Genomic DNA, 16,589 nt, shown 5'->3' with positions numbered 1-16,589 from the left:
TTGGAGGATTTCATTTTATTTTTATTTATTTTTGGGAGAAGACAGTGGTTTCATTTAGAGAATAAGAACAACAGTTTCAATTGGCCTTTTTTAATTGACTTTGCAGTTCATATATGTTTGTGTTTTTGGGAGTTATATATGGAGTTGGAAATGGTTGCAAAATATCGACAGCATTAACGCCAGATGGCAGATATAGGCAACCGTTGACAAGATTAATGGAGGGTGCTATAGCTCACATAAACACTAATGTTACCCTGCGGGGGACAGTGGGAAGGCTCAGCTATGGCATTTAGAATGTATTTCTCTTTTATTTGCCCTTTTTTTATTTATCATCTTTTTTTAATTATCGCACTGTTATTTATATACACTGACTGAACTCCTTTTAGTTCTCACAAGGACTTTATAATGGGATGCAGATTAAGTAATGCATTTAAAAGGCTGTCTGAACAAAGATCATGCTCTTTTTTGGTTGGCACTGTTAGTTGTGGCCAATCTCTCATATATATATATATATATATATATATATATATATATATATATATATATATATATATATATATATATATATATATATATATATATAATTCCACCAGTGACATTCCAACTTTGTCATTTCTTTGTGATCAACTGCTCCTCTGTATGCGCAAACTTTGAATAATGACAGAAAGAACTAGATGAGTGGGTGTGAGACATTTCCTCTCGTTGGGCGGCAGCTTCTGTTGTCATTTAGCTAGTCGTGAGTCATCCATATGAAGATATCCAAGTTAAGAACATGACATGATGACTTAAGGTCCAATTGTGGTTATAGCCACAGATGTCTGCTGGGCACTCCACTACAATGGCTTATGGTGGCTTGATGGTTTTCTTTTTTATTTTACTGTGTGTAACCAGAGTTTGTGTGGGTAGTTTGTACTCAAAGGTTTCGGTCAGTGAGTGTGACTAATAAAACAACAACAATAAATGTGAGTGATCTGCTTTTCCACCCATGGGAACTAAAGCAAAGTGAATCTATTTACGAGCACAAACATGTATAATTTGCACAGACAATGTGTTGAGTAACATTCTAATATTAACACTAATCTTAGCACACCCTTTCCTTAAAAGTCCAGGTCTTTTCTCTTAATTGGAACATGTAAGAAGGAGTACATAACTTCTCACCTGGCCTGTCTCCTACCTGTGTTCTTTAGTCAAGTTTTTTTGCTCCTACTTATTTTCTGTAAGTCTCTGAATAGTGTCCCCCTTCCTTTCCTCTCAGAGTTCCTTCATCCCTAGAATATGTCCCTGCTCAGAACCTCAGGTCAGCTGACCAGCTGCTCCTTGAGGTACAGAAGTCCAAATGGAATCTTTGAGGGGATAGTACTTTTTTCTGTTGTTTTTGACATTATCAACCTATGTAGTGGCCTCAAATTAGGGCTTAAATGCCTCGTGTTGGTGTGTGTAAATGTAAAGGGCCTGTATTATGCAAAATAACATCTTTGGAGATTTTGACCATGTAAGAAAGTTATTTCCTCACAAAAAAAAGGATTTTCCTCCATTCACTCCTCTTGGAGAATTCTCAGAAGCAGCCCCACCTGACCAGAGAAAATGACATGACTTTGTTCATGCAGACTCATCACATGCCTTCATGAGACGACGTCATGCATGGGCATTGCAGCTTCACATTGAGAGACAGGATTTAAGGGAGCCAGCCATTTTACTTCCTGATTATTAATCCATATACCTCCAAAATAACTCATATTTCACAAGAATCTGTATTGCCATTGTGCCAAAGGTGATATGTAATCATATACATATCTCTAGTTAAGTGTGGAAAGTTGAAACAATCATGATAAATACGTGAAATTCCAAACGCCCAAACAGATGGCACAGCTAAAGAATTTGAGCATTTGAAGTTTACAGCACAGCTAATGAACACTTTCTCTGTAAATAACTGACTCGCCTCGCCTTCTCCCTGCTCATTTCCTCTTCTCATTTTTTTCCCCATTTTATGAAGCGGCACAACATGCTGCCATTTACTAGATTATATCCTTGCCTTCCAAGGAGACGGACATGCATTTTCATATCAAGGCGGCTGCTATTATTAGAATTTGAATCAGTTAAGACTCTGAGCCTGAGCCTCAGGAAGCTTGCCTGCTTGTACATGAAGGAGAAGTGAGAAGATTTAGTAGTTTTTTTTTGGTCAAATTCCAAACATCAGCTACCTGTTTGCTGTCTTTTCCTAGTGACTAAATGACCAAGATGTTTTTTGTGCTGTAACCCTTCTTCCTACTCCTTTCTGACTGATAGCGAGATAAATCGCTTGGACCTTGGCCTAACAGTTGAGGTGTGGAATAAAGGCCTGATCTGGGACACCATGGTGGGTACCTTATGGATCCCACTGAGTAGCATCCGGCAGTCCAATGAGGTATGTGGTATTATAACAGTACAACCTCCAGTGGCGGTCCGTGCATTTCACACTTAGGCCTTCAGTGATTCGGCCCCCTCAGAAGCACACATACGCATTACTGGGCAACACAGGTTATTTTCCAGAGCATTAAAACATCAATAAACCCTCATCAGCAATTGAAAATTTATCGTTATACGTGATACTGCCAGAATTTTAAATAATTATTAATAATTTTAAATTATTTGTCAACAAAGTTTTATGAAGTCCACCAAGTGTCATGTCGGTGCGGCATGTTGGCGACAGATGGGGAAGGCGGATCCAGGGAGGCAGGATGAGATGGGCTCTATAAAACGATTTATTACTCACAGAAGCTGGGTGAAACACAAAACACTAGAGCTACACTAGAGCTCATGACAGGTGACACAAATTACATCAACGACAGATGCCAGGGAAAAACAAAACGGCCCACCACTGACAACCTCACATACTGTACCTTTGAATTGTAAATGGATACCACTGATTGAAATTTTGATGGTTTTTATGTTCAATTCATGTTCCCCTTTCATTCCCAGGAGGGTCCAGGTCAATGGTTAACGCTGGACTCCAACGTAATCATGGCAGAGAATGAAATCTGCGGCACGAAAGATCCAACCTTTCACAGGCTGTTGTTGGACACACGCTTCGAACTGCCACTAGGTTTGGCATCTTTGTAGTATTTTTGGTCTTGATTCATTTTTTTATTAAAGTTAAATCAAGAACATCATTTTAAATGTTGTGTTCACTGCCTGCAGACATTCCAGAAGAAGAGGCACGATACTGGGCCAAGAAGCTTGAGCAACTGAATGCCATGAGAGACCAAGATGTAAGAGATTTATTGTGTGCCAATACTGTGTCCATTACTCTCTCCTCTCTCTATTTCTCTGCATAGGACAGGTGATATGAGACTGATGACATGCGACTATGATCCCACAGCTAGCTGTAACCAAAACTATCTATCTATCTATCTATCTATCTATCTATCTATCTATCTATCTATCTATCTATCTATCTATCTATCTATCTATCTATCTATCTATCTATCTATCTATCTATCTATCTATCTATCTATCTATCTATCTATCTATCTATCCATCCATCCATTTATCTATCTATCTATCCAGTATTAAAAATCTCCTTCTCACCCCAGGGGGTATACATGTCATCCTCAAGCTTGGACACACATACATACATCTCATTGAAACCCTTAAATTAATACAACATGAATACCTGCGGGTGTTTGTAAAGTTGCTTTTTTTGTTTTTACATCTTTTAGTATGCCTATCAAGAGGAGCAAGAGAGGCCTCTCCAGGCACCGTCCACGCAGTGCTGTGAGTGTGAAGTGACCAACCACTTCCTCTGCATCCACCACCCCTCCTGGCATGACATGATGTCTCTTTTTTATGCCACTGCACTCCCTCCTCCCAGGCTCATTTAGCAACTGGAGAGTTTGGAATTGTGTGGAAGGTGGTAATAAGGCTTGGGGGAGAAAACTGATTAATCGAGAGCAGACATCGTATGACTGCTTGATATGAAGTGAAAATGAAGTGGCTAGTATAATATGTTTGTCTTTATCACTCTGTTGTCACGCTAACATGTAACTGAAGACGGCACAAACATTCGTGCACCATGGGAATGCTACTCGAACCTTCAACCCTCTGCACCCCCATTCCAATTTATGACAGATGGAGCAATTGCCTTCCCATTCTTATCATCTGGAAGTTTTGAGGCAATGTACTTTATTCATGATCCTTATGTGCTTTTTGCATCCCTTTATCTCCTTGCAGGTAATTGGAGTCTGTGGGGGGATCAGCAAAGTAAGTCTTTGATGCGTCTGTGCTCATAAATCTTTATTTACTGTCCCTGTCTGACATGCAAGTAATGATCTTCTCGTTAATTTTCCCCAGTAGTCATATACAGTACTTCTCTTTCTATTACTGCTCAAAAGACATTTGTGCTTTTTCCCTGTTCGCTCATCTCTGCACTTTGTGTTTGTGCGAACAGATGACGACCCCGACAGTGCCGTGGACGACAGGGACAGCGACTATCGCAGCGAGACCAGTAACAGCATGCCGCCTCCCTTTTACACTACATCTCAGCCCAATGCCTCCATGCACCAGTATCCCATCAGACAACATCACTACAGACACCAGTATGACGACGACATCCAGGACATGGACTACGACCAAGGGGACATGAGGTAGCGCATCGCTATCATCACCATCACCGTTCTCTCTAAATGAATCAAGTGGCTTACGTGCATCTTTCAGGTTGAGGTTGCCATGGAGATTTTCGTCAAACCTTATACAGAAAGATGGTAGTAGGTACACCGACACAATCTAATGTGATCCAATGCAAGGACTATAGCAATAATTGTGCTTGTAAATAAATAAATAGTCGAACACAGACGACTGCCAAGGCCAAACAATCTTCAACGTGCGGCACATTCATTTGTTTGAAAACTTCAGGCAGTATTCGTTGCTGCAGTCCTACAGTGGTATCTTTTAATATCACAGCTATCTGCTAGAACTCATGCATCAATGGAATCAATGTAAGCAAATTGTTACGTAAAAAAAGAAAGAATTTGAGGATATGAGTGCTGTTCGGTGACAGCGAGCTCAATTCATCTCATTTGACAACAAGCAGCAATTTGGCAGATAAAAGGCTTCAAGCTACAGTATTTATTGCCACTCACAGCACAATTGTACTGTCAAACTAGACAAATGAAAGAAAATTGCATATTGTGGATTTAAAACATCCTCTTTGCTTTAGATAAGCTCATTTAGCTTAATGCTAACAAATAAGGCAAAAAGCCATTAGCTCATTTTCAAATCCTTGATTTTTAAAACGATGAGTTTATTGAATTAAATTGATTTATTGTCCATCCATCATGGAGCCACTGTCTTCTTTGACCAAACAAAGACAAAACGCACCACCAGAACCAATGCTCAAAATTTGGACTCAAACATAAACAGGCTAATGAATAGTTATAATGAATATGTAATGCCGCATTGGAAACGGATATTTGAACACAAATGGTAGTGCAACACCTGTAGACACAATTAATATCATAATATTCACATATATATACATTATTTTTTATTCTTTGTGATAAATTATACTGCAACTTTGTTACGGTATCAGTTAACTGAACTGAAGCAAAAAAGTTTTTTATTTGTATCAAGTGCAATATTGTAGAGGTGTATTTTTGTATTAAAAAACATTATTAAATGTATGTTTGTTTTAAAAGGGGGGTTCTGGAATTTATTGCTGGCATTTTTATTAATTTCACTGGGAAAGATGATTTTAGATACAACAGCAAATTAAATACGGGTCTCAAGCCTTATTTGGTTGCCTTATTTCGCCTCACTATCTGTTCTAAATTTGAGCAAATTACTTCTGGTACAAACTACAAAAACAATAAAACCATTAAATGCATAATGAACAAATATTTCACACAGCTCCAGCACTGATCGCTGTAGATTGCCTTGGTGTACCTAATATGAGTGTTTAATTTGTTCAAACACAGGAGGAACATGCCTTACTCTTAATGTATAAAATCCCAAAGAAAAAAAACAACAGAGTATTCCTGAAGAATAAGTCACTTTGAAGTCTTCGAGCGTATCGCCCCTAAGACGAATGGGCCCCGGCGGCCATGTTTTGTTCCACTTTGTTGTACATGCTTTCCCCACTGTGCTCTTCCTCCCTCAGAGAATAAGCCTGGCTTCAGTGTATACAAGTACGCTGGGGCGCGGCGCACTGCTCTTGTATACAGATTGCGTGTGCGCTTACGGTTGTCTTTTGTATGTCGGTGTGAGTGACTAAGAACCCTTTTTATTGAATCTTTTTTTTTTGCCTAAATTGAGCTCTACTCATGCTCCTTTCCTACCTCTCCCCCTCCCTTTTCCCCGCTCCTCTTACCAGACCCTATGATAGTTTAGACTTGGCAACCAACGGGCGCAGTGATATCGACTCAGGCTCAGGGTCGAGCCGACGCACCAGTCGTCAGTATTCTCTAGACAGTAGGCATTCGCTGTCCGATAGGTGGGTCTCTGTACCTCCTCTGAGCTACTCCCTATCCTCTTCCTTCTGCTCCAGCCTGTGACTCAGTCTCGCTGTGACGTCATTGATGGACTTGTCCTGTCCTCCTCGCTCACTGTGCTTGCATGCATGCGCTCTTTCTTACCCTATCTCTCTGTATATGTCCACAAAAAGAAAACACTATAGTCCTGCATCTATATTATCCTCAAATCACTTGGCTATTTGCTATAATGTGATATGGTATAATTCCTGCGTGACCTTTTAATTTTGAGACGTTGTGTTGAGAATAACTACATTGTTTAAAAAAAAAAAAAAAGTAAGAGAAGCTTCGAACTCCTTGCAATAACTTTTCAACCACGAAATGAATCAGCAACTCTACAAAACTGATTCCAAGTCATTATATGCCCCCCAAAAAGATATGCAGTTTTTGAATGCTTCAGAGAATGTGAAAGAAGCGTTTCCAATTTTCTGTGCAAATGCTACCATCGATAGCAATTGTCATAAACAGAGGTTCACCAGAAAGCTGCATTTTTTTAGTTTCTACTGTAAACGTTTGCATTTGAGGAGAAAATGCTGATAAGGAAAATCTTCACGCTTTTGAATAGAATGTGCAGAGCTCCCAAGGCATTGGTAAGCTATTAGTAAGCTACTGTTGGGGCTATTTTACTTTGCTCATTTTTTAACTAAGTATAGTACAGTACTGTGCATGGGAACTTTTCCTGTAGGTTACTGAAAGGTCTAATTTTTGTTTGAGGGTTAGAGACTGAAGAAAACCCCCAGTTTGTCTCGTATGGTATTGTCGTATGACAGCTCCTTACTGCAGGCTTAAAAAAAATCTGATGTTATTGTCATTCTTTGAGAAAATGTAAATAATCCAGAAAGACTTTGATTTTGGAAAAAAAAAGGAAAATAACACACATCAATTGGTAGATCACGGGACCATATTTATTTGTCCATTCGTCCACGCTCACAGCCTGAAGAGCTCTTCTTAAGTGCTTCCTAAGAGGTGTACTATTGAACCGACATGACAGTAATCAATAGATGTGATACAATAAAGCACCGGTATGCGTCCATGCGTAAAAGCAAGACCTCACAAGGACATGGCTCACTGCCTGCGTTTTCTTCTTCATGTTTTTCAGTGGTTCTTAAAAATAGGCAAATCCAGATGTCCCAATGTCTGAGATCCACAAAAAAATTCAAAGCGAAAGGGTTTGGGCTGCAAACCAGTATCGTGTTTGCAGTGTTAAGCAAGTTCCTTCCAAACTGTAATGCATTATTTATTACTCTCATTTCAAAGTAATTAGTGACATTCCAGTATTACTGTATTTGAAATGTAATGCATTACACTACCATTGCATTACTTTTGTATTACTCTCACAACATAACTCAAAATATGGATTTGCTATTCCAAATGGAGCTCATTACGCTCATTACACATCCAATGGAAGATTGGTTTAAGCCTAAAAATAGTACAAATAGTTTAACCTGTATTGTATTGAAAACCTTTAAAGACATGACAAGATATAGAATCTTTTTTTCGTTATTTTAATCCCATTATTACTTAGCTTCATAGCATAGTTATGCATTGTTTATGTTTTAGAAAAAGTTGTTAGTGCATCCCACAATTTAAATGTTAATATTCAAGTTCAGTTGACTAGGTTAGGGACAGACGTTTCAAAAATGGATGAATTCTGTGGGGCTAACGTGAGCAGCTTGGCTACATCATCGTTATTGTGTTTAGCGTACTGTTTAACGTTAGTTTATGGATGCTTCATCTTGATAAACATAGACCACACCTATTTATAGGCTATTATTAAAAACAATTGTACATTGAAAACTAACATTAGCTTGCCTTGTCATTATTGCTAGTTGCGACAGGGATCCAAATGCTGGTGAATCGACTGTGGAAAGCGCCAGCATATCTTCTACGTGCGACATACTTCACCATGAATCTCCTAACCTCTTGAGGTGGAAATAGCATCCCTGAGCGAAAGAACTTTGTTTTATCCCCACTCGCAATCTTCCAGATGTTTTCTGTTGGCTAACTTCACGCTACTATAGCACAGCTCTTAACGTTTTTTTTTTTTCTTCACGTAATTCTTTAGGTGTCACACACAAAATGCATCTAACTAAATATATTCTTCTTATCTTTATCTCAGACAAACTTAAAGTAATGGGCGTATGTTCATCTTGTGTGCGTATTCAACATTTTCAACCTCTCGTCTGCTGCCCGTCTGTTTTTGGAGAATTTGGGAAAATAAAAACACCAATTTCAAGCCAAATATGCATTCTAATGTATTGCGTTACTCTGATTTGTAACAGTACAATATTACAATTTTTGTTTGTCCTTTGTATTAAATTACACATAGCACACATATCATGTGCTGTATCTCTCTTTTCCACTGCTTCCACTCACCCGAAAGTTATGTTTTTCCAACACTATTCTTTTTTTATTCTACACTCATCTATAGCATATTCACTTAATGCTGTTAACGAGGTATATGTGCCACCAGAGGGATATTGCTAGATATTATTTCTTCAAGCCAGAAGCAACGCTACATTGTATTAACTTGCATAGTAGCTGTGCAGCTGTGCTACACTCTAAGCTATGCAGAAAGCCTCTTTCTTGTGCACTTTTAAGGTGCAGTGAATTTCCCGTCTCAACAAGGTCCATTTTGATCCTTTCCAAAAGATGCAAAAGTAGGATACTGTTTTGTGTAAGAAATCATATTTGCCCGCAGTATGAACAAGGCTGTAGATGCATCACAGGTGTAACTTCTCCCACCTCCAACCCTCACTCTCAAGCTTGCTAGCTGGTTTAAAGTCACTCCTCTCCCACTAGTAGATAGCTGTCTCCTCTAGTCTCAACCTCAACATGAGTCCTTTAAGTGTCCCACTAACCAACACGTCAAGCCCTGCAAGTTTTGGATGTGTCTGCTGCTCTTCAATGGCTGCATTGGTCTCACAGCGATGTGTGTGTTTTCTCCCTCAGTCCAACAGACAGTCGCTACGCTTCATCGGGGGAACTGAGTCGAGGCAGTTCCCAACTCAGCGAGGAGTTCATCCATGAGGACGGCGAGAGTTTGCGAGGCTCCGAGTTTTACGACGAAAATGACTCATACCATTCCTGCCACTCGTCTATCAGCTACGGCAAAGAGGACTTCCCCGGTTGGGATGGCGACGACCAGCAGGGTGTATACAGTGATGAAGGGAGCTATGTCAAGGACGGTGGTGAAGACAGAGCGCTCTATGGAGACGAGGAGGGCGAAATGTATGAGGAGGAAGGAGGTTACAACTATGAAGACGAGGAGGACATGCCATACGAGGAAGATGAAGATATGTACCCAATGGATGGCCCTCTCAGTGAGGAGCAGGAACCGCCTCACATCCCCACAAGCACCACTGCCACTCTCGCTCCCCCAGCTGATAGCGTGTCCTCCAGCAGGCCTCCACTTGAAAAGCAAACATCTTTACATCAGCAGCAGCCTCCCGATCAATTGCAACAATTAAGCACTGTCTCGGACCTCCCTCCCCTCAAACAGGATGACAGCTTGCCCCCTTTTACATCTGACTCCACTAGCCTTCCCTTTGCACCCGCCCAGCAAGACTTGTTTACCACCACTGCCACGACCATCAACAGCACATCCACCACCACCACTATATCACAGATTCCAGCCTTTGATGACAAATTTCAGGAACCTGAGCCGATATCTGTGGTGCCTCCAGAGGAGCTTCCACCACCAGAACAACCTCCGACCGGGGAGAGTGTCCCACCACCTCCAGAGGAGAAAACAGAGGAGCCTCCTGTCCCTAGGTGAGTTCTTTTTATGCAGATCAGAAGAACATTTTCCATACAGTTTAACACAAACTGTGATGCTGATTGAATTTGTTCTAATATCAAAACAAAATTTCTTTTAGGAAATTTGATGCTTTATTCCAAGCCCAAATTTTGTTGCATGCTATTATAAAGCACATCACTAAACATGGTGGGCTCTTTAATAGGATACTTTACGTAGCCATTTTCAGCAATAAAAATTTAGATATTGTGTTTGTATTTCATTTTTCAAATACAATTATTCCATTTAAAAAACACGTTTTGCCACTAGCCATTGACTGGAAATAATATCATGTGCTCAGGGCTCAGGTAATGTGCACAGCTTACCGTTTTTCTTGGTCTACTCGTTTTTTACAGCATTTATACATAATAAAGGTTTGTCTTAGCAGAGAAAAGAAAAGTGCCTAAAAAAAGATGCCAATCCTTATTTTACACAGTTACTCTTCATATGGCAAAAACGAATCCTTTTCCCTAGAGTCATCTGTGCCACCCCTGGCATCGCCTGAGGCTCCCCCGGGGGGGGGCGCCCCACTATTTGAAAAGAACTGCTGTAAAGTAATGTGCAAGTATTAAGTGAAAGTAATTATTAAAAGGTTCATGGGAATGGAATGTTATCATTGTTACATATGACACATGTACAGAGTAACAAATACTTTTTTCTGTTTCAATCCACCCAAGGACCATAAAAAAGAGAGTGACATGTAACAAGGGGTAGGACGGGAACTGGAAGACTGGCGGGTTGCCAGGCAGCACCATAATTGCTTAGATAAGAAAAACTGAGAAGAGGAAAAGGAGGTTTGAAAAAAAAGCACCTCCCAAACTCTCCCCGTGTGAGCTGCAGGGACACAGTTTGTAATATGTAAAAAAACAAAAAAACAAAGCAAAACCTTAGCTTATAACCTTATAACCTTAACAATAACAATGATAAAATACAATCAGCAGCAAAATCCACCTGTTTTTATCCATGTAGTGACCGGCCATTTTGTCACGACTCAAGTTTACAAACATCACTTGACCTAACAGAAAACAGGTTAGCTGTGATTGGCCGTTACCTAAACATTGAGCAAATGTGATGTGTTTTTCAGTCACCAACAAGTGGCAAAATGGCCACCCCCTGAGATGGTTAAATGGATTTTGCTGCTTAATTCACAAACTCCAGAATGCATATTTAGACATACATTGTAAAGAAAAAAATAAGTTGACCTCCCTTTTAATTTTGTATTCATTGTGTAAGTGAAAGGAACTGGCTACTGGTGTAACAGGAAGGGTTTTATTGGTATCGCTGAATTCACACATGAAGATATGATGTAAGTTAAGAATATATATGTGTTCAATCTTCAACCACATCTGCAGCTTCCCAAAGAGGGAACCCATGGAACCAGGCCCTGCCAGAGCCAAAGCCAATTGGCTGCGATTGTTCAGCAGAGTACGACTGCAGTTACAAGAGGTATGCCTTCAGTATATGCCTTCAGTGCTGCATATTTATGTAATTTTTTGCAATCATAAGTTCGTTTATAAGTTGTTGCATTTTGTCCTGCATGTTTTTTTATACCAGCTTTTGTGGAATGTTCCATTATTTTTCCTGTTTGTTCAAACTTTGGATTATATTGGCTTGTGTTTTATTCAGTAGTTTCTTTACCCCGGGCCTTGTTTTGCCATTTCATTGTTTTCTTTTCAGTGGTTTGCCACACTCATAGCGATTTGCATGTAGTCCATTCTGATTCCTCCCTCTGGCTGGAGCAGACTCTCAGGTGGGTGTTGTGTGTTAATCCACATCATAAATTTTTAATTTGTCTCGTACTGTACAACTCATTGGCATGTCGCTAGAGAGATAAAGAATACAATGAACAAAGTTGATAAGCAGTATTGTACATAGCAAAATATACATCATCATTAATATTCTACTGTATATAAGCAATTGATAATGAAATGCACATGTGCAATAATATCAGTACTAGAGTCCCAGAAAAGAGAATATTATGTTAAAAGAATTTAATGTAAACAGCAGCAAAAATAGAATAGTATTTGCTACATTTTTATTTACTTATGTATAAAAGCAGTTAAGAATGATACAAATACCAAAAATATCAACTCTAGCAAGCAGTGAGTTACAAACCAAAGTTAACACCACGCATTCTGTAATTTAGATGTTCCCATCTTTTTCAATATGAAAGTACCATGCATGGAACGCCTCGATAGTCTTACTATTTTAGCAATCTCTCTAACGGCACCTGGTGGGTCTGATACTACTTGTTTTTTTTTTGCATTCATCCTTTTGTGTTCTCCACAGGCCCGAGGCGAGAGTGTCGGCATCGCCTCTCTGCTGTTGTCAGCGGGGTAAGTACTGGCGACCGTGACGCATAACATCCGTAGCAGAGTTTACTTTCTCATCAGTGATGTGTATGCTTTCGCTCCAGGATGGGTGGCACACTTTACAGCATCGACAGCATGCCAGACCTCAGGAAGAGGAAAGCGATGCCTCTGGTCAGAGATCTGGTGAGTTTAATCACTTTATATTCCCCACAGTCCATGTATTACTCAGCTTCAGAAGACAGGCCGTGCTTTTCTTTATCGTATTTTATCTACATTGTGGCCATGTTTCCTGGCTTTATAAATATTCCATTACATCTTTGACTGAGGCACCACTGGAGGAAAAAGAGACATGTAAAGTGAGTTTTTAATTTCTTGTAGAGACATATTTGGGTCGGCGGAGTGACATCTTACCCAGCAAGTGCAAAATTACACGACAAGTAACTTTGTAGTAGTACAAGTAACTGTTTATCTGTGCATGGGCCAACATCCACAATTGCAAACAAACTGCATACAGTAGTACAAGACCAAGACAATCATTTTGTAGTGCTGCACAGATAACCAGCACCTAAGCACACTATATAATATTAAGAGTCACAAACATAGTGAAAACAGCCAGAGGAAAAAAAAAAAGAACGTGACAAACATTGGTCAATATAAGCCATATAAATGAAAGTTCAGAATTAACCATTTAGTGAGATCTGTCATTTCACCGTCTTGTTCATTTCTATCTTGTTCGGGAATTTCTGAATCTAGTTCTTTTTATTAATTTGGCCCCTGTTCTCCCTTTATATTCCCACTTTCACATCAATGCCAAAGGCTATGGTGAGTAACAAACTGTTATTCTCATAAATGAAATTCAAATCCTTGTAATAATCAATTTCATTAATGATGTACTCCCTCTCCTGTCAGTCATTAGTCCAGAACTCCAGGAAGGCTGGCATCACCTCAGCCCTGACGTCCAGCACCTTGCATAATGAAGAACTGGTCAGTATATCTTTTAAATGGAAATACAGTATAACCTCTTTTTCACGCTTCCAAACAGTTTTGCCGCGTAGTGGAAAGCGCAATAACTGATATTGGATGCATTTCAGTATTACAGCCAACTTGGAAACATTCAATTGCACCTCATTCCCTTCTATTTTGTAAACATCACCAAACAAATAAACATACTTGTAATGCTGCTATGACTATGTGTCCCCTTTCCCATTGTAGAAGAGTCATGTCTACAAGAAGACTTTGCAGGCTCTCATCTATCCCATCTCCTGCACCACGCCACACAATTTCGAAGTGTGGACCGCCACCACGCCAACTTACTGCTACGAGTGCGAGGGGCTGCTTTGGGGTATCGCACGCCAGGGCATGCGCTGCACTGAGTGTGGTGTCAAATGTCACGAGAAGTGCCAGGATCTGCTCAACGCTGACTGTCTACAAAGTAAGTGATGAAGTATTTATAACAACCAACTAAAACCCCAACATAAGAAATTCAACTCATTTCACTACTTTAACTTTTTAATTTTTTTTGTATTTCTTTCTTAAGTGGATATTAAAAGGTGTTCTTCTTTTGTTGTCATCGCACTTACTTTTTTTTTTTGTAAATGTGTCATTCACGAAATATCCTTTCAATGGCTTCGGTCCCTCTTTTGCTTGATGTTACTCTTAACGGTATAGAACGGTATAGTAGAGAGCAGCACTTACTTGTCACGACATTAAATACAACTACTTTCACAACCTAATGAGATATAATGCAAGAGATGCATTAGAAAATCACCATTAGTTCGATATAATTTATTTTTTTGTGACATGTAAATGATGAGTTTATGTATTTCCTGAGAGAAGCAAATATTAAATTGGACTGCAAACTGTGACAACATTTGTCAACATATTTGACTTAGTGTTATGGTATCATTTATAATAAAGGAATAGATTGAAATAGAATGAGAAAACTAGTTTAGCAGTATATTTTGAAATAAATACTACCGCATGAACCAACTGTATATGTAGCACTGTGGTGGCAATATTGTCATAACTTTTACAAATGGTAATTTTTTGTACGAAACGAGTAATTGTACAGGTGTGCAGTCCACGTATTCAAATTCTTTAAACTGACACGGCAGCACCTCCCATACTTACAATACTTGACTTAACATGAGCCACCTTGTGATCACAAATATACATGATGACATATGATTTTTCACCTCGTCAAGGAATAGTTTGGTCTTCTTTCAAAAGGCAGAATTTTCAACTCGACGAGTTCATTAAATTATGCAGGATTTCAGTATATTTACTCCCTTCCCAAAGTGTATTTTTTTCACCCTCGCCCAGGAGCGGCAGAGAAGAGCTCCAAACACGGTGCAGAGGACCGCACCCAAAACATCATCATGGTCCTTAAAGACCGTATGAAGATTCGCGAAAGGAACAAACCGGAGATCTTTGAACTCATTCAAGAGGTTTTCTCAGTCCCCAAGGCCACACACAGCACCCAAATGAAGCAGATCAAACAGAGCGTGCTCGACGGCACCTCCAAATGGTCGGCCAAGATCAGCATCACAGGTGGGTGGGATTCAAGGTTTTTCATTACATTACAAAACACACTTGAATTGACTTGGGTGTTCTTTATGCTCTCTTTCTAGTGTTATGTGCCCAAGGTTTACAAGCCAAGGATAAAACCGGCTCTAGTGATCCCTATGTCACCGTCCAGGTGGGAAAAACCAAAAAGAGGACCAAAACCATCTATGGCAACCTCAATCCTGTCTGGGAGGAGACTTTCAATTTGTGAGTGGAGACCATTCAATACACAGGGCCTCAATGGGTTCTGCTTATTGCTAAGGAAATTTTCTAGACTCTGTAAGAAAATAAAGAGGAACAAAGAGGTTGCTTGTGAATACTTAACAGATACTGTACTGTAAGCTTAGTAGCATGTTTACGTTGTTGTTACTCCTGCCTGGGTCTATAGTGAATGCCACAACTCCTCGGACCGCATCAAGGTGCGAGTTTGGGATGAGGACGATGACATCAAGTCCCGCGTGAAGCAGAAGTTCAAGCGGGAGTCTGACGACTTCCTCGGGCAAACCATCATTGAGGTGCGCACTCTGAGCGGAGAAATGGATGTTTGGTACAACCTTGGTGAGTATCACAGCTTTGTCATGTCCCCCACAAGTCACTCAGTCAACGGTGACGACTTATTTTTAACCTGCTTCTGTTGGTTTTTAGACAAACGCACAGACAAATCAGCTGTGTCAGGAGCGATCCGCATGCACATCAACGTGGAGATTAAAGGCGAAGAAACTGTCGCTCCCTATCACGTTCAATACACCTGTTTACACGAAGTAAGTGTTTCTTTTTTCGATGGCATCTAATGTGGATTTAAGATGTGACATTGACCGCCATATTTCAGTTCAACGATCCACAAATTTACAAATATGATGCTTTTAAATAGATATAAATAGAAGCCTAACTTGGTCGATCAAGTCAGGTGACTCAACTACAGAGCAAAAAAGATGTGAATCATTCATTCATTCATTCATTCATCCGTTCATTGAGTGTATTAACACAATTTCATTAAGGCAGATAGTAACAATTCCATGCAATTTCTATGTTCAATAGAATTCGGAATGAAGTACAAAACCTAATTTTATCCTACCCCGTGTTCTCTTTAAATGATCAAAAATCATGTATTCATGTAGTCATTAAGTCCAAAATACCAGCGATCAAACCAGACGTAACAAATGGACCTAATCGAATGAACGTAAAGGCCACTAATTCATCTTCATCTGATTACCAAGTTACCAGCTTCACATACAGTACAATTGAGACAAAAACATTGATAGAGTGGATCTGAGTGCTGTGTTTCCCACTTTCACCTAAAACAGCCTACTCTTGACAGCCATTGCACGCGAAAGGGTTTCTGAAAGCTGAGTATGAGTATTCGTTTGATGACATTACTTTTAAGGCCATCATCAGTAATGATGTGTCTCACAC

The 16,589-nt window shown here is 39.7% G+C and overlaps 1 protein-coding gene across 1 annotated transcript in view; it reads left to right on the top strand.

The window, feature by feature from the left end:
• The window catches only part of unc13a (unc-13 homolog A (C. elegans)), a 67,624-nt gene that overhangs the window by 15,053 nt on the left and 35,982 nt on the right, over positions 1 to 16,589 (top strand). Inside the window, exons 4-21 of the mRNA XM_088424871.1 lie at positions 2,287 to 2,404; positions 2,959 to 3,082; positions 3,178 to 3,248; positions 3,699 to 3,753; positions 4,210 to 4,239; positions 4,427 to 4,622; positions 6,347 to 6,466; positions 9,456 to 10,277; positions 11,652 to 11,745; positions 12,589 to 12,635; positions 12,716 to 12,794; positions 13,428 to 13,433; positions 13,521 to 13,595; positions 13,824 to 14,043; positions 14,934 to 15,161; positions 15,242 to 15,383; positions 15,565 to 15,734; positions 15,822 to 15,937. Coding sequence (XP_088280997.1) covers positions 2,287 to 2,404; positions 2,959 to 3,082; positions 3,178 to 3,248; positions 3,699 to 3,753; positions 4,210 to 4,239; positions 4,427 to 4,622; positions 6,347 to 6,466; positions 9,456 to 10,277; positions 11,652 to 11,745; positions 12,589 to 12,635; positions 12,716 to 12,794; positions 13,428 to 13,433; positions 13,521 to 13,595; positions 13,824 to 14,043; positions 14,934 to 15,161; positions 15,242 to 15,383; positions 15,565 to 15,734; positions 15,822 to 15,937 — 2,713 coding nt within the window. The remainder of the gene's footprint in view (positions 1 to 2,286; positions 2,405 to 2,958; positions 3,083 to 3,177; positions 3,249 to 3,698; positions 3,754 to 4,209; positions 4,240 to 4,426; positions 4,623 to 6,346; positions 6,467 to 9,455; positions 10,278 to 11,651; positions 11,746 to 12,588; positions 12,636 to 12,715; positions 12,795 to 13,427; positions 13,434 to 13,520; positions 13,596 to 13,823; positions 14,044 to 14,933; positions 15,162 to 15,241; positions 15,384 to 15,564; positions 15,735 to 15,821; positions 15,938 to 16,589) is intronic.

The sequence above is a fragment of the Hippichthys cyanospilos genome, chromosome 10 (assembly GCF_059441005.1).
Source record: "Hippichthys cyanospilos isolate Australia breed blue-spotted pipefish chromosome 10, RoL_Hcya_1.0, whole genome shotgun sequence".
Lineage (NCBI taxonomy): Eukaryota > Metazoa > Chordata > Actinopteri > Syngnathiformes > Syngnathidae > Hippichthys > Hippichthys cyanospilos.
This window is presented reverse-complemented; position numbering and strand designations above follow the sequence as displayed.